The sequence below is a fragment of the Dromiciops gliroides genome, chromosome 6 (assembly GCF_019393635.1).
Source record: "Dromiciops gliroides isolate mDroGli1 chromosome 6, mDroGli1.pri, whole genome shotgun sequence".
NCBI lineage: Eukaryota > Metazoa > Chordata > Mammalia > Microbiotheria > Microbiotheriidae > Dromiciops > Dromiciops gliroides.
This window is the reverse complement of record NC_057866.1, coordinates 1,055,414-1,081,616: the sequence shown is the minus strand read 5'-3', so window position 1 is coordinate 1,081,616 and position 26,203 is coordinate 1,055,414. Positions and strand designations below refer to the sequence as shown.

At 48.7% G+C, this 26,203-nt stretch overlaps 1 protein-coding gene across 3 annotated transcripts in view; it reads left to right on the top strand.

The window, feature by feature from the left end:
- Positions 1-4,766: 4,766 nt before the first annotated feature.
- CHID1 (chitinase domain containing 1) overlaps positions 4,767-26,203 on the top strand; it is an 84,993-nt gene continuing 63,556 nt past the window's right edge. For 2 of the 3 annotated variants that reach the window (XM_043972429.1, XM_043972427.1), the window contains exons 1-6: positions 4,767-4,905; positions 6,985-7,126; positions 9,861-10,010; positions 13,129-13,261; positions 14,864-14,908; positions 15,475-15,581. In XM_043972429.1, the coding sequence (XP_043828364.1) occupies positions 7,016-7,126; positions 9,861-10,010; positions 13,129-13,261; positions 14,864-14,908; positions 15,475-15,581 (546 nt within the window). In that variant the 5' untranslated portion in view covers positions 4,767-4,905; positions 6,985-7,015. The remainder of the gene's footprint in view (positions 4,906-6,984; positions 7,127-9,860; positions 10,011-13,128; positions 13,262-14,863; positions 14,909-15,474; positions 15,582-26,203) is intronic. The other variant, XM_043972428.1, reaches the window with a different exon arrangement.

Below are 26,203 nucleotides of genomic sequence, written 5' to 3'. Positions count from 1 at the left end.
TTTTACTAACTTGCCTAATTTGGGGGGACTAATCTGACTGCAGGGCCTAATCTAACTGGAGGACTAATCTGGGGACTTTTGGACTGATCTGTGGATGTTCTACTGCTATTATTTTAATATGGGCCTTTTAAAAAGTTCCACCACACTTGCTCCTCCCAAATTGATAAACAATCAAGAAGCCTCTTAATTAAATAAACAAAGCAGAATTTATTTATAAAAATCAAAGTAAGAGATAAGGGTTAAGAAAGGCAAATTATGCAACCTGTCTGCTTTTAATACAATAAGGGCCTTGCCGACTCTTGCCTTAGGGTATGCTCCACCTTTCTCCAACTTTCACTTTTTCTCCTTCACTCCAATTCCCCTACTTAGCTTTTACTGCTCTGCTCCTTTTTTCTAACTCCAAGCCCCTTTGACTTTGTCGACCCCCCTGAAAAGCCCCTTAGTGTCCTCACCTCTGTTGCCAACCCTCTGGTGTCTCTAGTCTCCTGTTCTCTTTATCTTCCGGCCTCTATGCATCCTCCTAGTCCTCTGGCATCCCCTCCCCATCTCGCTAGCTCCCCTGTATATATGTTCCTTCTCTCCCCTCAAACCTTGGGCTCTCTGTGCCCCCGCACATGCCAAGCTAATCCACCAGCCACACTAGGGCTGTGCCCAGCGGGGCTTGAGGGGCCCATGCCCCCTGCTGCACACCTGGGACCTCTGCATGGGCTATGCTAGGGCCTGGCAGGACAAGCCTGAGATCTCCGGGGCAGCTCTCCTCAAGGTGTAGGGAGCTGGGGCTTTTTTTTCCCCCAGCGGTCTGATCTGGCATCCTGAAAAGGCCACAGGGCTTTTTTGGCTCAGCTGAAGTGGAGGGGGAGGGGCACTCCTGAGAGCCTAAGGCTTTTTAATCGCAGCCGAAAGGCAGGGTCCCCAAATCAAAATAAATTCCCACAGGGGACATTGTAGTTGTATCTAGAGTGGCTCTACCATGAGCCTTGGACACCTCTGTTGGCGTCGTCCCTGTAAAGCCGCAAGGATTTATCAAAGGCTACCCTCTGGCTCTGTGGACTTATGTCTACAAAACCATGAGAAAGGGCTCTGTCTCCTTGCCAATTCATTCTCCTGCTCCAGAGCTACAGGTGTTTCTACCCCCTTCTAGTTCGCCCCCCCCCCCAAATTAGAATGTCAAGTCAAATCAACTTAACCCTAAGCCTAACCCTGTATTTGTTAAGAACCCGCTACTACTAGGGCGCTGTGCTAAGCATGGAGAATACAAAAAAAGGCGAAAGACAGTTCCTGCCCTCAAGGAGGTCACAGTCTAATGAAGGACACAACCTGCAAACAAGATACAGACAGGATGAACTGCAGGTAATTAATAGAGGGAACATACTAGCATTAAGAAAGTAATAGTATTAAGAGGGATCAGGAAAGGCTTTCTTTGGAAAGTGGGATTTAAGGTGGGACCTGAAAGGAAGCTAGGAAGGGAAGAGGGGAGAGAGAGTACAGAAATGGAGTGGCTTGTGCCAGGAACAGCAAGGAGGTTCACAGAGTATGTACGTGTTGGGGAATAAGGTGTAAGAAGACTGGAAAGGTGGGGGAGTTGTAAAGGGCTTTGAATGCCAAACAGAGCATTTTATATTTGATCCTCCAAGGTCAAATGTAGGGAGCCGCTGGAGCTTATTACAATGGGGGGCAGGGTTGACATGGTGAGACTTGTGCTTTGGGGAAGATTACTTTAGTGCTGAGTGAAGGATGAACTGGAGAGGGAGAGCCTTGAGGGAAGCAGAGCCCCCCAGGGATGGGGTGATTGCTATCAGTCTGCTAGTGTCACCGGAGAGAAGAGGGTATATTCCAGAGATGCTGTAGAGGTGAAATGGACCAGAGGTGGAATGGAGGGGAAATCAACCAGAGATACTGTAGAAGTGAAATCTACAAGAGCTGTGGCAGAGGTGAAATGGACCAGAGATATTGTAGAGGTGAAATCTACAAGAGCTGTTGCAGAGGTGAAATGGACCAGAGATGGTGCAGAAGTGAAATTGACTGACCTTGGCACCATATTGGATAATGTGGAATCTGGGCTGATTCTTAGGTTGGTAGCTTAAGGGACTGGAGGATGGTGGTCCCCTCTACAGTAATAGGGGAAAGTGGGACAGGGGGAGTGTTTAAGGGGAAATATGGGCTTGGTTTTATACATGTAGGCATTTAAAATGTAAGCTTGAGTACATGGCCTGTCTTGCTTACTCATGATTGTATGCCTGGTGTTAAGCACAGGGATGAATCAATGCTCTGTTATTTATATCTACCTACCTCCTTACTTATCCATATCTATCCATCCATCCGTCAACCCCACTGACCCCCCAGTGTCAATCACACCGAATGATGTTCTCCATCCCTAGCTACAAGAAGAGAGAAAAGAAAAATGCCACCTAGGACTCCCTGCCCACTGGGCAACCCTTCCCCACCCCTGCCCCCCTGCCTGGCTTACTTCCCGCCACCCTATTCAGGGACCCATCTTTGCTCAGACTGTTGGACTGAAGCAACCTAAAGGACCCTGCTTGGAGCCCAGAGAAGTGGAGGGTACAGCCCTTATGAGGAAAAAGGCTGGCCTGATGTGGTCCACTCTCCCATTTCCAGCAGGGCTCACATTGGACCCTTCTTGGGGGTGAAAGGAAAGGGAGTCGAGTCATGGCTCGAAGACCTCTTCCAGTCTCTTTCCAGCAAGGCCCAGCCTTCCTTGTTGACTGTGTATCCTACCTGCCCACGTTCACCACCACCACCATTGACCCAGGGCTAATGGATATCTTCCTCCTTCTCCTTGGTCTTGGCAAAAGCTGCTGAGTCAAGAAATAAGTCATCTCTGGCATAAGTGACCAGTGACCCAGAAAAGACTTTGGAAATGAGGGAAAGTTTGAAAAACTAGCACGAAACCCATTGGGATTGAAGTCTGAGGCCTGAGGCTCTGATCCCTGCCTCTATGATCCTGCTGCACTTCCTCAGTTTCCTCTACTGTCAGTGGAGAGGGGTGGGGGCAGCTGGGTGGTATAGTGAATAAAGCACCAGCCCTGGATTTTGAGTTCAAATTCAGCCTCAGACACTTGACACTTACTAGCTGTGTGACCCTCGGCAAGTCACTTAACCATCATTGCACTGCAAAAACAGAAAACAAAAACCAAGTATAGACCATGTTCAAGGGGAAAAATCATAAAAAATATATAAATAGTTGTAAGGTATTGCTTATTAGCATTTGGGACAGCTAGGTGGCGAAGTGGATAAATCACTGGCCCTGGATTTAGGATGACCTGAGTTCAAATCCAGCCTCAGACACTTGATACTTACTAGCTGTGTGACCCTGGGCAAGTCCCTTAACTGCCATTGCCCCACAAACAAGAAAACAAACAAAAAAACAGTGGAGAGGGGCAAATGGGGGTGCAGTGCCAAGGCTGGAACAGATGCCTCCCCCTTTGGCAGGAAGGCTCAGAAGGTGCCAGTGGCCTCTAGTGGCTAACCCTTCCAGACTGCCTTGCTGAGGAGGGAAGACCAGAAAGAGACTTGACTGGGCCTGCAGAGCTCCATCCTCTGTGCCCCACATGCCCTGTGCTCAGCACTTGGAAAACACCGGCACCAGCAGGACACTGTTTGGCCCTGCCTGCGAGGAGCTGCCTGTCTCCTGGGGTTACTACAGACCCATGCGCAGAGATGTATAGGAAGGGGTTGGCTGGACTGGCAGCAAAGGAAGGACCCAGGCACTGTTCTAGGGCAAAGCTCAAACTGTGCAGGGGTCCTGAGTGTTTGATTTGTGTACCTGTTTTGTATAACTGTATGCCTGGGGTCACCTAAAACTATCTCAGGGGAAAAGGGGTCTTGAGTGGGAAAAGTTGAAGAAGCCGTGCTGGAGGGAATGCCACTGCTTGACGGGAAGGCTAGGGCCCCCTGAAGCTGAGATGACTATGGAGAGCATTCCAGGCAGGGGGCAATGCCAGGGCAAAGGCAGAGGTACCATGCTGGGTGTGTTTGGCTAACATGTCCATAAGAGAGCCGTGGAACATGACTGGGTCTAGTCACAGGGGCACTGGAGGTGGCTGAAGATGGGCTGAGCCAGTCGCTGAAGGCTTTTCAATTCTGGAATAAAGATTTTGTAGCTGGTAGTACAGTGTAGAGTGCAGGGTCTGAGTTCAAATCCAGCCTCAGACTGGATTAGTTCTGCGACCCTGGGCAAGTCACTTACCCTGGGTGTCTTCTGTAAAATGGGAGTTAAATGCAGCACCTCACTCCCAGGGTGGTTGTGAGGACCAAATGGGTTAATAATAAACGTTAGCTATTTTTACTATAGGGTGGATTCTTGAGCAAGAGAAGTAACGTGATCGGTTCTACTCTAGTGATCTCCCTTTCCTAGCTACGTGGAGAACAGTCAGGAGGGGTGAGATACTCCGGGAAGGGAGGAGGGAAGGGGAGGGAGGAGGGGAGGAGGGGAGAAGCAGAGAACAGGGGGAAGGAGAAAAAAGGGAGGGAGACAGAGGAAAGAAACGAGGTTCGGGGCAGAAGCCTTGGAGCGCCCCCAGGGTTGGGGTTCAGCTGTGCCCCGGAGGAGGAAGAACCCGCAAAAGGCACGAAATAATCTGCTCCTTTAACAGTTCACGCCCTCTCTATGACCTCCTCTCCCCCTCCCTTCCCTCTGGCCCCGCCCCATCCGGTGGCCCCACCTCCCCAGCGGGTCCCTTCCACGCCCTTGTGACGTCACAACGTCGGCCTCCGTGGCTCCTCCCCCCGCGCTAAGGCTGGTGCTTCTGAGGCTGCGCCTGCCTGCCTCCCGCCACTGCTCCGCTCGCATGGAGCCCACGTGGGGCGGGACTTCCTGGCCGGCACCAGCAACTTCCGGCCGTCTCCAGGCGACCCTTCTGGGAGCCCAGCCTCCTCGCCCCGCAGGTGAGCGTCGCCCTACGGAGGGACCGGCTGGGAAACTGAGGCTGCGCGAAGGCCCAGCGGCCTGCGGGGCGGGGGGAGGGGGGGTTGTGGGCGCCCTGCCCCCTTCTACTGCTTTCTGCCTCGGTTTCCACATCCGTAAAAGGGTTAGAGGGACCCAGGGTGGGGCCGAGGGTGCTGGGAAACCCCTTCCCCCTCAGTGTGCTCTCCAAGTGTCCATGCCGGCAGGGGGCGCCACCGTGGCTAGACGTCCTGAGTTCAAATCCCGCTCAGATTCTAGCAAGCCCCTTGACCTCTGCTTGCCTCGGTTTAACCATCTGTCAAATAGGCCAATGCGATCCCGTCTCCTAGGGTCACCGGCCGCGCCAGCTGTGACAGTGACGGGTGTCGCCGCGTTGTCATGATTCTTCCCTTCGCTGCCACCCCTTACACCGTGACCCCCCCTGCCCTGTGCCCCTTCTCCCCCCTCCCCACTCCATCGTCTTGCTTTGTAGCAATTCCCTTTCCGTTTGTCCCAGGGAGGCAAACAAGCATTGAGCACCTATGGTGTGCCAGGCACCCTAAGCACCACTAAGCAGCCGAGTGTCGTGGCCACCCTGGGAGGTTGGGGTGATTTTACTGATGAGGAGAGGGAGGCAGACTAGGATTGGCTCTGTGCTGGGCGTCCTGCTCGGTTCTCTGCACTTGTACCACGGCGGAGGGGAGCTGGAGATGCCCGGGGCAGTGGCCGCAGAGGGTCAGAGGTGGCCGAACCCACCGTGGGTACCCCTCTTCTGGCTTCTGCCAGCACCGGTCAGAGCCCGGCTAGCACTGGCTGGCTTTCTCCCCACCTTTGTCCAAGCTGCTTCCCTGAGGAGGGAAAAGCAGGGACTTGCCCCCTTTTGAAGCTGCCCGGGGGTCTCCTGCAGGTCCTTCTCATGCCCTTGAATGCCGCGTCCTCTGATGCTCCTCTCCGGCCCTGCTGCTTCTTGAGCATTATGGGGGTGGGGGCTTTAAAGCCCTGGGCTCCATGACCTGGTGGGTGCTTGGTCCTGTTAGGACCTGGACTTCTTGGCCTGTTGGTTTGGGGAGGGAGGCCAGTGGAGGCCCCTCTGGGGCTCGGGACTTCTTGGCCTATTGGTTTTGGGGGGCATTGAGCAGATGGGATCCCTTTAGGGCCCAGGGCTTTTCAGGAAGTGGAGCTGGTGAGAGCCCCAGGGCCCCTTGGAAGCCAGCAGGTCTTTGCCTGGGTCGTCTGGCAGCTCCATGCCGCCTCCCCCCAGCCAGCTGCACCCAGTCTTCCTCAGGTGTATAGATGTGACTAAGCATCTTCTCAGTGGGGCTTGGCAGTGGGGCGGGGGGGGGGGGGGGGGGGGGGGGGGGTTGTGTCTCCCTGGAAGGGGCCTTGGTTCCTTAGACTCAGCTCGTTGCTCTGCCTAGGGATGGGCAGCAAGGTGTGCCAGAGGGAATGGTCCCCCCACCCTGCAGACTCCCCTCACTGCCTTCATCCTCTCCCTCAAACCCCTCATCCAGGGCTGAGGGCCCAAGAAATGCTTCTTGGTGACCCGCCCCATCCTCTGCCCTCTCCACTGGGGTGGATCTCAAGCGACTTGAGGAGGCTTCCTGTGCTTAAGAGGGTGGTCTGGATCGGTCTGGGATTTCCTCTGGCCACCATCCTTCCTGCCTGACCTTGGCTGTTGCCTTCAGATGTTCAGGGGAGCCTCAGGACTTGTAGGGGACATGACTTGAGTGCCTGAAGCTCCGGGGGGCTTGGTCTGAGCTCGATTCTTTGTGGAGCTTTTCTGGCAGTCAGTGCCGATGGCCCGGTGGCCCAGGACCTCCCTGTGTCCTCACCAGGAAGGCCCCAGCTCCCTGCTCGGCTCCCATCCAGAGAGCCAGTGCCCTCTCCTCTGTTTGTGGGCCCAGCTGGGAGGAGGCTGGGACTATGCCCCACTGGCTGGCTCGAGTGGGAGGCTCTTCCTGACCCAGCTCCGTGGTCCCAGCTGTCAGCAGATGTCAGGTTCTGGAGCCTGCCATGAGCAGAGGCACCGCATAAAGTAGAAAGCCCCAAAGCCTGAACTGTTCTCTTCCTTCCTCATCCAGCAGAGCTCCGTGGCCTGGTGTGGCCCCGACCATGAGAAGCCTCCCGCCTCTGATTTGCTTTGCCCTGGCCTGGGCCTTTGGTGCTGCGACCCTGGCCAAGTCAGACCCCAAAAAAGTGACCTCCAAAACTCTGCAGGAGAAGGTAGGACTGTGGCGTGGGCCCCAGGAGCAGAGTGGTCTCTGGGCCAGGGTCTCTGCCGCCCCCCCCCCCCCCCCGGCTTGTACCCGTTGTGCTCTTGGCTGCTCGCTTGCTCAGACTGAGGCCTTGGGGGTATCTGTTGTTACCCAGAATGCCTGTGAATTTCCTGGTGGGGCATCTGAGGAAGGGGTCAGGAGGAGGAGTGAGTGAGCCAGTCCCCGCTCTGTCCCTCGAGCATCCTCACCTGCATCCCAGAGGCAACCTCACCTCCGCCGCCCAGACCAGACCTACCTCCTTCCAGCTGCATTTCCTTTCCTGGCCAGACCAGAGTTTGCTTTGGCTTTTCTACTTTTGTCTCTGGCCTTTTTAAAGCGGGGGTTGCCATGATCCACTCTTAAAAAAGCCTGGGACTGGGGGCAGCTAGGTGGCGCAGTAGATAGAGCACTGGCCCTGGATTCAGGAGGACCTGAGTTCAAATCAGGCCTCAGACACTTGACACTTAATAGCTGTGTGACCCTGGGCAAGTCACTTAACCCTCATTGCCCCGCAAAAAAAAAAAAAGAGAGAGAAAGAAAAAAGCCTGGGACCCTGGAAAATGCAGACTCCTCTTCCCAGCTGACTCAGTGGGGGCTGCTAGAGCTCTTGGGACAGGAAGGCAGGGTTACTTCCTGGACCCAGGACCACCACAAGGCTGCTTCTCCTTTCCTGAGGCCCCCAGCACCAGTGGGAAACATTTGGATGGTTTCTCCCATATAATCGATCAGAGAAGCATTCATTTTTTTAAGTGAGAATTTGTGTTCATTTTTTGTTTTTCCCACTCCTGTTTCCATCATTCTGTCAACTTTTTGGGTTTTTTGGGTGGGGTAATGGAGGTTAAGTGACTTGCCCAGGGTCACACAGCTAATGTCAAGTGTCTGAGGCCAGATTTGAACTCAGGTCCTCCTGAGTCCAGGGCCGGCGCTCTATCCACTGCGCCACCTAGCCGCCCCTTCCGTGTCTACTTTTTAAATATGATCATTTTCTAAATTCATCATTTGTTTATTTTCAGCCTTCTTTTCTTTTTCAGTTTCGAGTCCCAAATTCTCTCTCTCTCCATCCCCCTCCCTTACCCACTGAGAAGGCACATAAAATGGCTTCAATTATACATTCAAAATCAGGCCAACCACACTTCCATATTAGCCATGTTGAAAACAAGTGAGAAAATTCTATTTCATCTGCACTCAGAGTTTGTCAGTTCTCTCACCAGTTGGGGGGCGGGGCAGCACTTCACTTGTGAGCGTTTGGGTGCTGTCTCGGACAGCGGGGTACCTGAGAGCTGCCAAGTTTTTTCCAGGCAATCATCAGGACAACGCTGCTGTTCCTGTGCCCAACGATCTCCCGGTTCTGCTCACTTCATTTGCATCCATTCATGGAGGTCTCATGCCAGCTTCTTCTGAAAGCATCCCTTTGTCCTTTCTTACACACAGTGGTCCTCCATGACAACCATAGACCACAGCTTGTTCAGCCATCCCCAGTGGACACCAATTCTTTGCCACCACAAAAAAGCTGCTATAAATGTTTTCATTTTTTTTTATCTCTCTGGGGTACAGACCTAGCAGTGGTATTTTTGGTGTGTGCAGTTTTATAGCCCTTTGGGCATAATTCCAAAGTGCTTTCTAGGATGGTTGGACCAGTTCACAAGTCCACCAACAATGCATCATGTCCCAGTTTTCCTACATCCCCTCCAGCATGTGTCATTTTCCTTTTCTGTCACATTAGCCAGTCTGATAGATGGGAGGTGACCATTTGCATTTCTTTAACCAATAGGGGTTGAGAGCATTTTTTTCTGACTGTTGATAGCTTTGATTTTCTTCATCTGAACACGGCCTGTTCGTACCCTTTGACCATTTATCCGTTGGGGAAGGTTTGGGTATTTTACACTGGGACCCAGTCCCCAGAGTGTTCATCTGTCGTGAGCACGCTCAGCGCTGGGTCCCCAGAGCCAGACCTGAGAGTCCCTGCCATCCGAGCATGGAAAACAGAACTGTGGGGCGGGGGAGAGCTCCCTAACAGTGGCACAGTCGGGGGTCAGCAAACGCTGGGGGCACAGAGCAGGCTGTGCTGGGCAGGAGCTAAGCATTCTGAGGAGCACAGGAGAGGAGGGCAGACATGTGGGCATGGGGGGGGCCACCAGGGCAAAGGCGTGGAGGTGAGAGATGGCGCCATGCCCGGGGAACAGCAAGGAGGTCAAGAACACGGGGAGGAAATGTGGGACGGGACCTGTCTAGCGAGAGGTGGAGCCAGGTGGCAAAGGACAGGCTGAGGCATTTGTCTCTGAGTCTGGGGGCTCTTGAGGGGAAGGAGGCCATAGTAGCAGGCCAGGCTTGGTGATGGGAGAGGGGCCAGGTGAGGTAAGGAAGAGGCCGTGTGGTCCAGCCTGGGCAGCCGCCCCCAAGGAGCCTGTCCTGCCCTTGTTTGAGGCACAGAGCCTGGACTCAATAGGAAGGCCCTGCCTAGGGAGGCCAGTGGCAGCTGTTTTCTGGAGGCCCGGGAGGGCCGGGGCCTTGGGCACCGTGTGTCCGGGACACTTCTCTTGTGCCAGGCCCTCCTTGATGCAGCCTCTGGCAGCCTTTGGCTGGTCTGAAGGAAGTGCCCAGGCCAGCTGCACCTTCCCGTGGCAGGGGGGCACTAGGAGGAACCAGGAACATGCTAACTAGGGGCCTCTTCTCTGTCTTGTTTTTGTCTTCTCCTCACCCAGACCCAGCTGTCCACACTGACCGTCCAAGAACGGGGTTTAGTGGTTTCGGACCTCAAGGCTCAGGACGTGGTGTTAGAGCACAGCAGCTACTGTGCCCACAAGACCAAGCAGAGACACTTCCCTGGGCACATCCTGGGCTACGTCACGCCGGTAAGGAGGGCAGCGGGCCGGGCGCCAGTGCCTCTGGAGAAGGGAGGGAGGGCAAAATGGGGGGCGCTTGTGGCTGCCCATTAGAAGCTGAGGCACCCGTGTAGGGTCTGAGTGTGAATGTGTGTGTGTGTGTGTGTGTGTGTACATGGGGAGGATTCACATGCATGTGAGTGCACGTGTATGTGGGGAAGATTCATATGCATGTGTATAAGTGAGTGTGTGGGGAAGATTCGTGTGCGCGTTTGCATGTGAGTGTGAGTGTGTGGGGAGGATTCGTGTGTGTGAGTGTGTGGGGAATATTCATATGCATGTGTGTGAGTGTTCATGAGTGCATGTGTGATTGTGTGGGGAAGATTCATGTGTGTATGTGTCTATCATGTTTGTATGCATGTCTGGCTGTGAGGGGCATGCATTGTGTAGTGCACATACTATGCATCTGTGTGTGATAGTGGTGGGTGGGTGTGTGCCTGCGTGCATATGTGTGCACTGTGTGTGTGTGTGTTCATACATCCATTGTACCATGGTGTGATTGGTTACTTACACAGCCTCTCTCCCCTCTGTAAACTCTGGCTTCCTCTGCCCTTCAGGCTGGGGTGTAAAGTCCCCGGGTGTGGTGAGCCCTCCCTGGGCCCTCCTCCCTGCCTTCTCTGGGTCTGCCACTGTGCCCTCACTTGTCCTGTCCCATGACACTCATCTCCTACCTCCAAGGCTTTGCACGGGCTGGCCCCCCTGGCTGGAAGGCTTCTCCTGCCCCTCTGCCTCCTGGCCCCCTTTAGGACTCAGCCAGGTCTCCCAGCTGCCAGGGGGCCTTTCCCTGCTCCTCTCTAGATTGGCTTCCATGGACCCTGTGTGAACCACGCCCCAGCCCTTGGAGCAGCGCCTGGCACCTGGCAGGGGCCTGATCAGTGCTCTAGACAGACCCTTCCTTAGTCTGCCCAGAATCCAGATGCCCTCAGTCTGGACATGGCTAGAATTCTTTTTTAAAGCTGAAATTAAATTTCATTTTTTCCCATTAACAACCCCTCCCTGCCCCCAACTTACAAAACAAAACAAAGTGCTCGTAAGAAACATGTCTGGGACTGCCCAGAAGCGCCGGCCTCCATCAGCACATCTGCAGGGCTGCCCACATTGGTGCCCACAAGCCTTCCCAGTTTCTCTGGAACCGTCCCCAAGGATCTTGGTGAAGGGGGCCCTGCAGCAGTTCCTAGGTATGCCCCACTGACCACGGAGGCTGCCTCAGGGCCACCTTCATATACGTGCATGCACATACATGCACACACACACACACACACACACACACACATGTGCACAGGACAGCCTTCACTCTTAGGAAACTTACAGTTTACAGGGACACAGAGCAGTCAGGCAGGAGTATACAAAGTACTTCCTGGGTTGGGGGAAAGACCAGGTACCTTGGAGGGGGGTCAGGGATCTCATGTATGACATGAGCCCTGAGGGGCTGGGGGCTCCAGAGGTGGGCAGCTTGTACCAAAGCACCCAGGCCAGACACAAAGGGAAGGGAATGAACACTTATTAGGCACCTGCTGTGTGCCAGGGACTGTGCTGGCACTTTACATTATTGTCTCATTTGATCCTCACCCAGCCGAGGAGGGAGGTGCTATTATTATCCCCAAATGTTGGTTAAGGGACTTTTCCAGGGTCACACAATGAGTGAGTGTCTAAGCCTGGATTTGAACTTGGGTCGTCCTGACTCCAGACTGTACAGTGTGGTACTCGCCCACCCCACGCCCCCAGCTGCCCAGGAAGCAGTGTTGGTCAGGATAGGAAGGGTGTGGAAGAAAGCGCTAAGTAATGAGCCTGGCAAGGTTGGCTGGAGCCAAATGGGGAAGGCCTTGAAGAACAAGAGATAGGAGGAAGTAGGGAGCCACAGAAAGTTACTGAGCAGAGGAAAGTGTCTTAGGCCGGTATTAAGAATGGCTGGGAGAGGAGAGACCGGAAACCCAGGTGCCTCCGTTATTAGAGTAGCACCAGGCAGCAGCCACGGGACTAAGGAGGAAGGGCCAGCTTGTCAAGTGGCTCTGGGCTCGGCATCAGGAAGACCTGAGTTCAAGTCCAGCTTCTATGCAGGCTACATGACTGTAGGCAAGTCCTTTTCCCATTCTTGGGCCTCAGTTTCAAACTGTCAAATGAAAAGGTGCCCACGATGCCCTGCGGGGTCCCTTAGGCCTCCAAGTCTGAGATGTAGGAGGTGTTGCAGAGGGCGGCATGTCTGTACCTCAGCTGCTGTGTCCTTGGGGGCAGGAAACAGGGAAGGAGCAGGGCCTGCACCCCACTTTACGTCCCGGCCGTTTATCGAGCAGTTTCTCCACACTGGGTCCTGTGCTGGATCCCAGGGGTCTTCTCCCTGCCTTGGGACTCCCTAAGTGTGTATGTGCACACACATGTGAGTGTATCTGTACACGTGTGCTGTGCCGTGTGTGCCTGTATGGGTGTACATGTGTGTTGTATCATGTGTGGGGTAGTGTGTGTATGTTGTGCCACGTATACATGTATAGTGTATGTATGCATGTATATTGTGCTGTGTGTATGTGCGTGTGTGTGTGTGTAAGAGTGAGAAACAAAGAAAAGGGGGGCCACAGGGCTGCAGGAGGAAGCTACACCACAGTCACACTGACCAGAGGGCCCCAAGACCCCAGGAAGGGGAGGTCACTTTCACCTGGCCGGGAAGGATTTCCGACAGCAGGAAGGAGACCACCACAGGCCCAGCAGAGAAGCTGGCCTGGGTCAGGGAGCACAGTGGGTAGGCACCTGCTGTGGGTGCTCAGCAGGACCTCTGAGGGTCAGGGCAGCTCCTCCATGGGCCCTCTGCTGCGGCCCGTCAAGTCCAGAGCCACTGGCCCAGGAGACCCGCCTGGGGCTGGGGCTGGAGTCTGAGGACCGGAGTTCAGACGCCTCACTGCGGGTTATTCCTCAAGTCCTCTGGTTCCTCGCTTTCCTCCTTAATCCCTCCAGGAGATTGCCTTCATCGTCTCGGGTACCCCTGCCCAGGGCTCCAGCCCTGTGAGCCTCAGTGCCAGCCCCAGCCCTGACCTGGGGCTTCAGGCCAGACCCACCAGGGGTCCTCACTCTTCTGCTTTCTGCTCTGTCCTCTTGCAAGTGGAACAACCATGGCTATGATATCGCCAAGATTTTTGGGAACAAGTTCACAATGATCTCTCCAGTCTGGCTGCAGGTGAAGAGGCGGGGCCAAGAACTATACCAGATCTTGGGCCTTCAGGACACCGACCAAGGTACCTGCCTCACCTGGCACCCATTTGTCTGCTTGGGGGGGGGGGCAGGGGCCTGGAAGGGAGAGCTGGGGTCGGGTCAGGGCCCTGTGGTCAGCTCTAGGACACGGGCAGTGCTCAGGCCACTTTGGGTATGGGCCTGAGGGCTGAGGGAGGAAGGGGTGGGGAAGGGGAGGGGGAGGAGGCTCTCTGAGCGTGTGTCTCTGTGAGTACACATGGGGGTGTACGAATGTGTGATGTGTGTACACATGTGTGCAAGTGTGTGAGTTGTGTATCTATGCTAATCTGTGCGCTGTGTGGTATGTGTATACATGTATGTGACACTGTGGTATGTATGCATGTGGGTGTGTGGGTACATCTTCTGAGGACACATTGTGGTGTGTGTACACATATGGGGGGTTGTGTAATTTAAAATTCTAAATGTGGGTTCTAATCTGTCTCCCCCAGTTTTGGGGGAAACTGACTAAAATCACTGATAAACGAGTTTAGGTTTTTTAAGGGTTTATTGAAAAATAGTAAAAGAAAGAGAAAGATTGCGAACAGATTTCCTATAACCTGGCAATTCTAGCCTTCCTAAGCTCCCACTTCTCAAGTTCTCTGCCACTACGACAGCTCTCGCAGCCAAAAAGGCCGAGCTCTCTCACGAGAGTCCACTTCCTCCTTCCGGTTCCCCTCCCAGAAATGGGAAGTTCTTCAAGCTGATTGGCTAGTGTCATTCAAATTCATTGGTTCACTGGACCAGAAGGTGATCTCAATGTAAAGTTCAAAGTTTTTAGCTTCTGAGAACAATTACTTTCTTAAGTACCCTTGAGTACCAGCCAGATGTGCTTAAAATCCAGTAAACTCGAAGTAAGCCAATAATCCAGTCAGTAGTCAGTCACCTTATCCAATTCAATCAGTTTAAACCAGTCTCCAGGTGGGCCCCTGAGTATCTGCTAAATCTCATCTATCACATTCCATTATCTTGACACAGTGTAGACACCACCCCCCCCCCCAACTGTCATTGTATGGGGCAGTGGGGCATATTCCCTTGGCAGCACAGTGCCTGGCTCTTCCAGGTAGTGTTTGAGGCCCATGCTTGGGGACAGACTGCCAGAACTGACCTTGCCAAAAAGAGGAGACCTGAATGAGAGTTCAGAATCCTGGTGGGGCTTAAGGGGCGAGATCCCCATCCCGGCCTCCTCTGCAGTAGGGTCACTAGGCCAGGCCATTCTGGGGGAGGGAAGCCTAACAGGCCTCCTAGCCTGGGGCTGGCCTGGGTGGAGGCCAGGAGTTGAGGGAGAAGGGAGCCTGGCCCTTCCGGACCTCTTGACATGTTGGCAGGCTGCTGGAGCTGCTGACACTCTGGATGCTGTGCCAGGACCGGTCAGCTCAGGACTAGGCCAGGGTTGTCTGTGAAGTGAGTAGTTTGCTGGCCAGCCCTGTCCGAGGGGGAGAGGCAGCCCCTGGGCTGGGCTGGGCTCCCTCTCTGGAGCTGCCTCTTAGCTGCCACTATGACTGATGTCACAGTCACGAGGACACAGGAGTTCTATTGTTGATATGGTCAGTTCTGTCCAGAGGGTTCATGGGGGCCTTTTCACACATCTTCTCTTGCTCTTCTAACAGACTGGATGAAAAGCGTTAAGAAGCAAACGAAAAATGTCCGCATCGGTGAGTGGGGCATGTGGAAAGGGAGCAGGCTGGGGGGGGGGGGGGGGGCTGGGTGAGGGAGCTCCCCAATGTGGTGCCTCTGCTCCAGCAGTCTGGAGACCCACAGATCAGCACCATGGAGAGCACCCTTGCCTTAAGGAAGGGAGGGCTGATAAGCAGGGCTCACAGCCTCACCAGGTGCCAGGGAGGGAAACAGACAGAGACAGGTGGAAGAGGGCGCATGTGCATCTGTCTGTCTCTATCGCCAGCTTTCCTTTTTGGGCTGCCCAGGGTCTAGTGAGCTTACTACTGTAGACAGGGTCTCCCCTACCTCTTCCCTTCCCCTCTTCCCTCCTCCCTCTCCCCCCACCCCACCTCCTTCCCTCCTCCTCCCTCTTCTCCCACTTCCTTCCTTTTCCCTTCTCCCCCCCCCCACCTCCTTCCCCCTCTTCCCTCCTACCTCTTCCTTCTCTTCCCCTCCTCCTCTTCTTCCTCCTCCAAAGACCCCCAAAGCCAACCCCCTAAAGGGTAGAAGTATGGGCAGCTCCCATAGCTCTTCACCCTTCTCCCTGGCACATCCTTTTCAGTGCCCCGGATCTTGTTTGACAAGTGGACTCGGGATGACTACAAAAGCCTGTTTAGCAGTGAAGACGAGATAGAAGAACTTGCTAAGACCTTGGTCCAGGTGGCAAAGGTAGGTCTTGGCAGTGCCAGGATGCCTGTGGCATGCAGGCTGGCCTGGGAGCTTAGTTCCCAGTTTGCTCTGATTCTGTCCTGCTGGGAGATGGATGGTGGTGGTTTAACCACCGACCAGCTGGCTTCTCCTGCCTCGTGAATGGATTCTCTTGCTGGGCTGCCCCCTCCTCTTCACTTCCTTGGGGTGGCATAGCCGCTCAAGCTTAGAAGGGAATGACTTCCATTGGATCCTTAGTGTGAGGCCCAAGAAGCTGCTTTTCCCGTGGAGCAGTGTTTGCTTGGTGACTTTCCCCAGATCTCAAGGTCTCAGAGTGTGGGGTACTGGAACAGGGCTCCCTAGCAACTGCTGGTCAGGAATCCCCTTCCAGGGACTCAGGATGGGCAGCCTGCTTGCACCCAGAACAGAGACCAGCTGATAGAAGGAGAGGGATTCACTTAGATGCCCAGAGGGTCCAGTGCTCCCCAGATCTGGCTCATTTGACAGGCCTGAGGGTCAGAGTGAAACTGAGAAAACCCCATCCTGCTCTGATACCAACCAAAATGTCCCGAACCCTCCAGCCTCAGGGGTCTCCAGGTGGCCGGCTCTGCCAGCTGCATATTACCTCTAAGGCCCACCTTCGACCACAGTCCTGCTGCTGACCTCTCCTGGGGAGGTGGAGCCAAGATGGCCGAGCCAAGGAAGCGTCTCACTCACCTGAGCTCTCCCCAGTTCCTCTCCAGTCGAATTCTGCAGGGGCAGAACCAACAAAAGGTCAGGGTGAAACAACAGCTTAGGAGATCAGTAGGACAGGTCTGTCCCAGTGGGATGGCAGTTGCACCTGGAGCCCAGCTGCAGGCCTTGGAGGCAGTTCATCAGTGGCAATAGCATCTTCACGAGCTCTCAAGCCATGGATAATAAGAGGATTGAAGGATTGGTCAGGAGATTACAGGGGATCCTTTGCCTACACTGGGTGTAGGACCCTGTTGCATTGTCCATACATGGCTTTGGGTCTTAGTCCCAGAGTGAAGAGGAGCACTAGCTCACTAGCTCTTACACTCATAGGGGTGCATGGGCCATGCTCACAGTAGAGAAGAGTACTTCTGGTGGCTCACAGATGAGACCACAGGGCAGGAGAGCATTGATTACACCTCGCTTTAGATCACACCACCTTGTAAGACTGGGGCAGCTAGTTGGCACAGTGGATGGAACACTGGCCCCTGAAGTTGGAAAGACGTGAGTTCAAATCTCACTTTGGACACTTACTGGCTGTGTGACCCTGGAAAAGTCACTTAACCCTAACTGCTTTAAACATCCAGGGCCATCTCCAGTCCTGATGTACATCTTGCCACTAGACCCACATGGCTCTGGAAGAGAGAGTGAGGTTAATGACTTTACACAGCCCTGCCTCACTTCAATCCAATTCACTGCATATCATGACATTCCCTTGATGTCATGGTCCTCTTTGATAACAAAGCACAAAAAACAACAACCTTGGAAGAACTGAAAAGCCACAAGGTGCACCCCGCCCCCCTGAGCTAGCTCTGAAAACAGCAGCAAGAAAGGCCTGAAGCTTGAAACAGTGCCAGGAAAATGAGCAAAAAATAAAAAAGAAGTTGACCATAGAAAGTTACTATGGTAACAGGAAGATCAAGACAAACTCAGAAGAAGACAATGAAATCAAAACTATATGCAGAGCTTCAGAGAAATGTGAATTGGTCACAAGCCCTCCCCCCCCCCAATTTCCTGGAAGAACTCACAAATGGATTTTGAAAATTAAATAAGAGAGGAAAAGGAAAAATTGAGGAAGGGCTGACTCAATAGTAGGAAAACATATTTGACCAATCAGTAACCAAAACAACAGAAATCATATGATTGTCTCAATAGATGCAGAAAAGGCTTTTGATAAAATACAACACTCATTCCTATTAAAAATATTAGAAAGCATAGAAATACATGGAGCTTTCCTTAAAGTGATCATTAGTATCAATCTTGCTCTGAAAATGGACACTACACTCAAATTTTCCCAGTCACTGATGGAGTGAAGCAGGGCTATGTATGCTTGTTCCCATTTTTTTTAGCGTGGTGTTTTCAGCCATGTTGCCAGACATCTTCAGTGAGGATGAACACAGAATCAAGGTTAGCTGCTGCACTGACAGTAATTTACTTAACTTGAAAATGCTACAAGCCAAGATTAAAGTGGACAGACAGTTGGTGCATGACTTTTTATTTGCAGATGATTGTGCATTCAGTGAAAGAGAGACAACATTCAAGGCTGAGATGCAACAAAGTCTGGATTCACTCTCTGCTGCTTGTGCTAATTTTGGCCTCACAATTACCACCAAGAAAACTCAGGTTCTCCGCCAGCCAGCACCACATCATCCGTACGTGGAACCATCCATTAGAGCAAGTGGAGAATTTTTGAATACTGTGGATAAGTTCCCTTCCCTCGGCAGCACACTCTCCAGGGAAGGCCACAGAGACGAGGAGATTGACGGCACGCATTGCCAGTGCTAGCTCAGGGTTTGGGAGGCCCCAGAGGGAAGCATGGGAGAGAAGAGGTATTAGGCACCTCCTAAAGTGCAGGTCTACCGAGCTATGTGCTGACCTCATTGCTGTCTGCCTGTGAAACCTGGACGGTGTCTGCCAGCGCCGTGCCAGAAAACTGAATCTCTTCCATCTGAATTGTCTTAGGAAGATTCTCAAGATCGCCTGGCAGGGTGAAGTGCCAGACACTGAGGGCCTTTCTTGAGCTGAACTGCCAGGTATCCAGACTCCACTGCAGAGAGCCCAACTCCAGTGGGCTGGCCACGTTGTTCAAATGCCAGGCGTTTGTTGGCCTAAAAGACTGTGTTATGGAGGACTCGCACAAGGCAGGTGTCACACACAGGTCAGAAGTGATACAAAGACATTCTCAAGTTCTCTCTGGAGAACTTTGGGATCAATTATGAGACCTAGGAGACACTGGTACAAGACTGTCCAACAAGGCATGCTTGCATCAAAGAAGGCAATGTGCTGTATGAGCAAAGTAGAATTGCAGTAGCTCAAAAGAAACATGAGATGAACAAATTTAGAGACATCTCCCACTGAAATGTTCATATGTACTATTTGTGCCCGACCTGTGGCAGAGCCTCCTGAGCTTGTATTCTGATCAGCCACAGTTGGACGCAGTGCACCTTGACCCCAGCCTAGTGAGGTTATTTCGGTTCTCCTCGAGAGCAAAGTACACCAACTATTATCTTTCCAAAAGTATCAGCGACGCTATCAGTAACAGGGATAAGTTAGAAGCCTTCCCAAGAAGATCAGGGGCGAAGCAAGGATTCCTCTTATTGCCAGTGTTGTGCAGGGTTGTACTAGAAGTGTTAGGTATAGCAATAAGAAAAGAAAAAGAAATTGGAGGAATTAGAATAGGCAAGGAGGAAACAAAAGTGTCACTCCTCACAGACGATATGATGGTGTACTTAGAGAAGCCCAGAGAATCAACTAAAAAACTAGTTGAAATAATTTCAGTCAAGTTGAGGGATTTAAAATAAACCCACACAAATCAGTCCATTAACAAAAGATAAAAAGAGAAATTTCATTGGAAATAACTGTAACCATACTGTTTGTACCTTTTTTGTTTTTGTTTTTTCTTTTTTGAGGATTTTCCCTTTTCAGATTCTTCTTTCACAACATGACTGATTCAGAAATATGTTTAATGTCATTGTACATATATAACATATATCAAATTACTTGCTGTCTTGGGGAGGGGAGAGGTAAGGGAGAGAGGAAGAAAAATTTGCAACTAGAAATCTTAAAAAAACTAATGTTGAAAATTACCTCTACATGTAACTAGAAAATAATAAAATACTTTTATGATTAACAAAAAAAGAAAGAAAATAACTGTAGGCAGCAAGGTGATTCAGCGGATGGAGTGCTGGGCCTAAAGTCAGGAAGATTTCTCTTCCTGAGTTCAATTCCAGCTTCAGACACTTAGCTGTGTGACCCTAGGCAAGTCATATAACCCTGTTTGCTTCAGTTCCTTATCTGTCAAATGAGCTGGAGAAGGAAATGGCAAACCGTTGCAGTATCTCTACCAAGGAAATCCCAAACGGGGCCATGAATGACTTAAAAACAGCTAAACAACAACAACAACAAAAGACAATATTAAATACTTGGGAGTCTGCCTGCCAAGACAAACCAACCCAGGAACTTTATGAACACAATTACAAAGCACTTTTCACACAAATAAAGTCATATCTAAACCATTTTAGTTGGTAATGGATAGGCCAAGTCAATTTAAGAAAACCATAGTCTGCCCGAATTCAGTGTCATACTAATCAAACTCCCAAAAAAGTATTGTACAGAGCTAGAAAAAATAACGATTCATTTGGAAGAACAAAGAAAGGGTCAAGAATATCAAGGGAATTGATGAAAAAAAAAAGTAAAGGAAGGTGACCTGGCAGTACCAGATCTCAAACTATATTACAAAGCAGGAATCATCCTAACAATCTGTTACCAGCTAAGAAATGAGTAGGGGATCAGTGGAAAAGATGAAGTGCACAAGACACAGTAGTAAATGACCATAGTAATCTAATGCTTGATAAATGCAAAGATCCAAGCTTTGGAGATATAGCTCACTATTTGTTAAAAATTGCTGGGAAAAGTAGAAAGCAGTTTGGCAGAAATGAGATATAGACCAATATTTCACACCATGTACCAAGATGAATTCAAAATAGGTATATGATTTAGACATAAAGAGTGATATAAGCAAATTAAAGCAACTCTGAGGTACCAACTCGCACTTAGCAGATTGGCTAATATGACATAAAAGGAAAATGACAAATGTGGTAGGAGATGTGGAGAAATTGGCAAACTAATGTACTGTTGGAGTTGTGAACTGATCTAACTATTTTGAATCTATGCCCAAAGCTCTATAAAATTGGTTGGCATCCCAAAGAGATTAAAGATTTTTTTAAAAAGGGAAAGTACAGGGGCAGCTAAGTGGCGCAGTGGATAAAACACCAGCCCTGAATTCAGAGTACCTGAGTTCAAATCTGGCCTCAGACACTTGACACAATTATCCGTGTGACCCTGGGCAAGTCACTTAAGCCCAATTGCCTCAAAAAAAAAAAAAGATTAAAAAGGGAAAGTACATATATGTACAAAAGCATTGATAACAGCTCTTTTATGATGGCAAAGGATTGGAAATTGAGGGGATGCCCATCAATTGGGGAATGGCTGAACAAGTTCTGGTATATAATTGTGATTGAATACTCTTTTTTTCCCCAAAATAAGTTGTTTTGTTTATTTTATTTTTCCCTTTATCTTAATAGTATTTTATTTTTTCCAGTTACGTGTGAAGATAGTTTTCAACATATGTTTTATAAGATTTTTAGTTCCAAATTTTTCTCCCTCCCTCCCTTCCTTCCCCACTCCCCAAGACAGCAATCTGATATTGTTTAAATATGTACAATCACATTAAACATATTTCCACATTGGTCATGTTATGAAAGAAGAATCAGAACAAAAGGGAAAAACCTCAGGGAAAACAAACAAACAAACAAAAAAGGTAGAAATAGTATGGTTCAGTCTGCATTCAGATCCCACAGTTCCTTTTTCTGGATGTGGAGAACATTTTCCATCATGAGTCCTTTGGAATTGTCTTGGATCAATTTGATCAATATTGCTGAGAAGAGCTAAGTCTCTCACAGTTGATCATCACACAGTGTTGCTGTTATTGTGTACAATGTTCTCCTAGTTCTGCTCACTTCACTCAATATCAGTTTACTTCAGTCTTTCCAGGTTTTTCTGAAATCTAACTGCTCATCATTTTTTTAAATTCTAAAAATATTTTATTATTTTGCAGTTACATGTAGAGATAGTTTTCAACATTTGTTTTTATAAGATTTCTAGTTTCAAATTTTTCTCCCTCCCCAAGACAGCAAGTAATCTGATATAGGTTATATATGTACAATCACATTAAACAAATTTCTGCCTTAGTCTTGCTGTGAAAGAAGAAACAGAGCAAAAAGGAAAAACCTCAAAAAAGAAAAACAACAGCACCCAAAACAAAAGAAATAGCATGGTTCAATCTGCATCAATATTCCACAGTTCTTTTTTTTTCTGGATTTGGAGAGCATTTTCCATGATGAGTCCTTTGGAACTCTTATACCATTGTATTGCTGAGAAGAATCAAGTCTATCACAGTTGATCAACACATAATGCTGATGATACTGTGTACAATGTTCTCCTGGTTCTACTCATCTCACTAATCATCAGTTCATGCAAGTCCTTCCAGGTTTCTCTGAAATCCACCTGCTCATCGTTTCTTACAGCACAATAGTATTCCATTGCATTGATATACCATTCCCCAATTGATGAGCAACCCCTCAATTTCCAATTCCTTACCACCACAAAAAGAGCAGCTATAAATATTTTTGTGCATGTGGGTCCTTTTCCCTTTTTTATGATCTCTTTGGGATACAGACCTAGTAGTGGTACTACTGGGTCAAAGGGTATGTACAGCCCCATAGCCCTTTGGGCATAGTTCCAAATTGTTCTATAGAATGGTTGGATCAGTGTGATTGAATACTCTTAAGAAATGATGATCTATAACCAGGTGGTATTTAAACCAGGAATGTAGGACTGGTTTAATATTAGGAAAACTATCAGCATAATTGACCATATCAATAACAAAACCAGCAGAAATCATATTGTTATCTCAATAGATGCAGAAAAGGCCTCTGACAAAATACATCACCCATTCCTATTAAAAACACTGTAGAGCATAGGAATAAAAGGAGCTTACCTTAACATGATAAGTACTATTTATCTAAAACCATCAGCAAATATTATCTGTAATGGGGATAAGCTAGACACCTTCCCCAGTACAATCAGGGGTGAAGCAAGGATGCCCATTATCACCTCTATTATTTAATGTTGTACTAGAAATGTTAGTTATAGCAATAAGAGAAGAAAAATAAATTAAAGGAATTAGAACCAGCAATGAGGAAACAAAATTATCTCTCTTTGCAGATGATATGATGTTATACTTAGAAAATCCTAGAGAATCAACTAAAAAGCTACTTGAAGTTATTAACAACTTCAGCAAAGTTGCAGGATACAAAATAAGCCCATATAAATCACCAGCATTTCTGTATATTACCAACAAAGTCCAGCAACAACAGATAGAAAGAGAAATTCCATTTAAAATAACTGTGGGGGGCAGCTAGATGGCGTAGTGGATAAAGCACCGGCCCTGGATTCAGGAGGACCTGAGTTCAAATTCGGCCTCAGACACTTGACACTTACTAGCTGTGTGACCCTGGGCAAGTCACTTAACCCCCATTGCCCCGCAAAAACAAAAACAAATAAAATAACTGTGGCCAATATAAAATGCTTGGGAGTCTACCTGCCAAGACAAACACAGGGACTATATGACCAGACCTACAAAACACTTTTCACACAAATAAAGACAGATCTAAATAATTGGGAAAATATTAATTGCTCATCAGCAGGCCGAACCAATATAATAAAAATGACAATCCTACCTAAGTTAATTTATTTATTTAGTGCTATGCCAATAAAACTATCAAAAAATATTTTATAGATATATAAAAAATAATAAAGTTCATCTGGAAAAAACAAAAGTTCAAGGATATCATGGGAATCAATGAAAAAATACAAAAGAAGGTGGTCTAGCAGTACCAGATGTAAGGGCCTAAATTTCTAGCTGTGATGTCTAAAATCTAATGAGTGGTCACCTTAAATTATAAGCTTTAGCAAGAGTTTAGACTTTTAAGTATTTATTAAAGTTCATTAGAAGTTAATGAAGAAGGGGCAGCTAGGTGGTGCAGTGGATAGAGCACTGGCCCTGGATTCAGGAGGACCTGAGTTCAAGTCCGGCCTCAGACACTTAACACTTACTAGCTCTGTGACCCTGGGCAAGTCACTTAACTCCAATTTTTTCACCAAAAAAAAAAAAAAAAGTGAAGAGGGGGCATCTAGGTGACACAGTGGATAGAGCACTGGCCCTGGATTCAGGAGGACCTGAGTTCAAGTCCGGCCTCAGACACTTAACACTTACTAGCTCTGTGACCCTGGGCAAGTCACTTAACTCCAATTTCTTCACCAAAAAAAAAAAAAAAAAGTGAAGAGGGGGCATCTAGGTGACACAGTGGATAGAGCACCGGCCCTGGAGTCAGGAGTGCCTGAGTTCAAGTCTGGCCTTAGACACTTAACACTTACTAGCTCTGTGACCCTGGGCAAGTCACTTAACCCCGATTGCCTGACCAAAAAAAAAAGAGAAAGTGAAGAGGGGGCAGCTAGGTGGCACAGTGGATAGAGCACCGGCCCTGGAGTCAGGAGTGCCTGAGTTCAAATCCGGCCTCAGACACTTAACACTTACTAGCTCTGTGACCCTGGGCAAGTCACTTAACTCCAATTGCCTCACTAAAAAAAAAGAAGAAGAAGTTAGTGAAGAGAGAGAGAGAGAGATTGATAACAGATTCCTTATAGCATGGGAAATCCTAGTTTAGATCTATTCGGTATAGCCAGAAAGAAAAAACTTTCCTTTCCTAGGAACCCACATGAAGTTCCCCACCATGCCAAAGTCCAGAAACAAGGACATCGCTCCTAAGTGGCTTCTCCCAGAAGCCTCCTGTGAAACTGGAAACAGGGCTGTACACACACACACACACACACACACACACACACACACACACACACACACACACACACAGAGCTCCAAGCTAATTGGCTGGTAACACTGATTGACAGGACCCACAGGTGGCAGACATAACTTCCAGACTTCAAAGTCACATGGTTTCTTTTCAGGCCAGAGCTCACAATGTCCCTCCCAGCAGGGGGTGTCATTCCAATTCTCACACAGATCTCAAACTGTATTATAACGCATTAATTATCAAAACAATCTGGTGATGGGGGGCAGCTAGATGGCGCAGTGGATAAAGCACTGGCCCTGGATTCAGGAGGACCTGAGTTCAAATCTGGCCTCAGACACTTGACGCTTACTAGCTTTGTGACCCTGGGCAAGTCACTTAACCCTCATTGCCCCCAAAAAAACAAACAAAAAAACAATCTAGTACTGGCTAAGAAATAGAGAGGTAGATCAAAGGAATATAATAGGCACAAATTATACTACAATAAATGACTATAGTAATCTAGCATATGATAAATCCAAAGATCCAAACTTTGGGAACAAACTCCTTATTTGACAAAAACTGCTGGGAAAACTGGAAAACAGTATGGCAGAAACCAGGTATAGACCAACATCTCACATTGTATACTAAAATAAGGTCAAAATGGGTACATGATTTACACATAAAGGATGATACCATAAGCAAATTAAGAGAGTATGGAATTGTTTATCTGTCAGATTTATGGGCAGAGGAAGAATTTAGGACCAAAGAAGATATAGAGAGTAAAACAATATGTAAAATAGATCATTTTGATTATATAAAACTAAAAAGTTTTTGCACAAAGAACACTAATGTAACCAAGATTACAAGGGAAGCAGAAAACTGGGAAAGAATTTTTGAAATAAATATCTCTGATAAAGGCCTCATTTCTCAATTATATAGAGAACTGAGTCAAATTTATAAAAATACAAGTCATTCCCTAATTGATAAATGGTCAAAAAATATAAACAGGCAGTTTTCAGACAAATCAAAGCTATCTATAATCATATGGAAAAAATGCTCTAGATCACTATTAATCAGAGAAATGCAAATTAAAACAACTCTGAGGTATCACCTCACACCTGTAAGAGTGGCAAATATGATAAAAAAGGAAAATATTGGATGTCGGAGGGGATGTGGGAAAGCTGGGACTCTAATCCACTGTTGGTGGAGTTGTGAAAATATCCAGCGATTCTGGAGAGCAATTTGGAACTATGCCCAAAGGGCTATAGAACTGTGCATGCCCTTTGATCCAGCAAAACCACTGCTAGGTCTGTATCCCAAACACATCCCCCAAAAGAGAAAAAGATGCGTTAGTATAAAAATATTAATAGCAGCTCTTTTGATGGTGGCTAAGAATTGGAAATTAAAGGAATGCCTATCAGTTGGGGAATGGCTAAACAAGCCATGGTACATGATATTATTATGCTATAAGAAATGACTAGCAGGATAATTTCAGAAAGGCCTGGAAAGACTTGTATGAACTGATGTTTAGTGAAGTGAGCAGAACCAAGAAAACATTGTGCATAGGGACAGCATTGTTTGATGAAGAACTGTGAAAGACTTAACTATTCTCAACAATACAATGATCTAAGGCAATCCTAAAGGATTATTCATGAAACATACTCTCCACCTTCAAAGAAAGAACTGATATTGATGGAACAGACTGAAACATGCTATATTTCACTTTCTTTCATTTTTTTCTTGCATTCAAGTTTTCTTATACAAAATGACTAATATGGTCATGTTTTACATAATTGCACATGTATAACCTGTATCTGATTGCTTACTGCCTCGTGGAGGGGACAGGGGAGGGAGGGAAGGAGGGATAAAAATCAGAACCCAAAACTAAAATTAAAATGTTTATTACTTTAAAAACCAAAAAATTTTTTAAATCCTAAAAAAAAGAAAGAGAAAGAAAGAAATGATGAGCAGGATGCTTTCGGAAAACCTGGAAAGACTTAA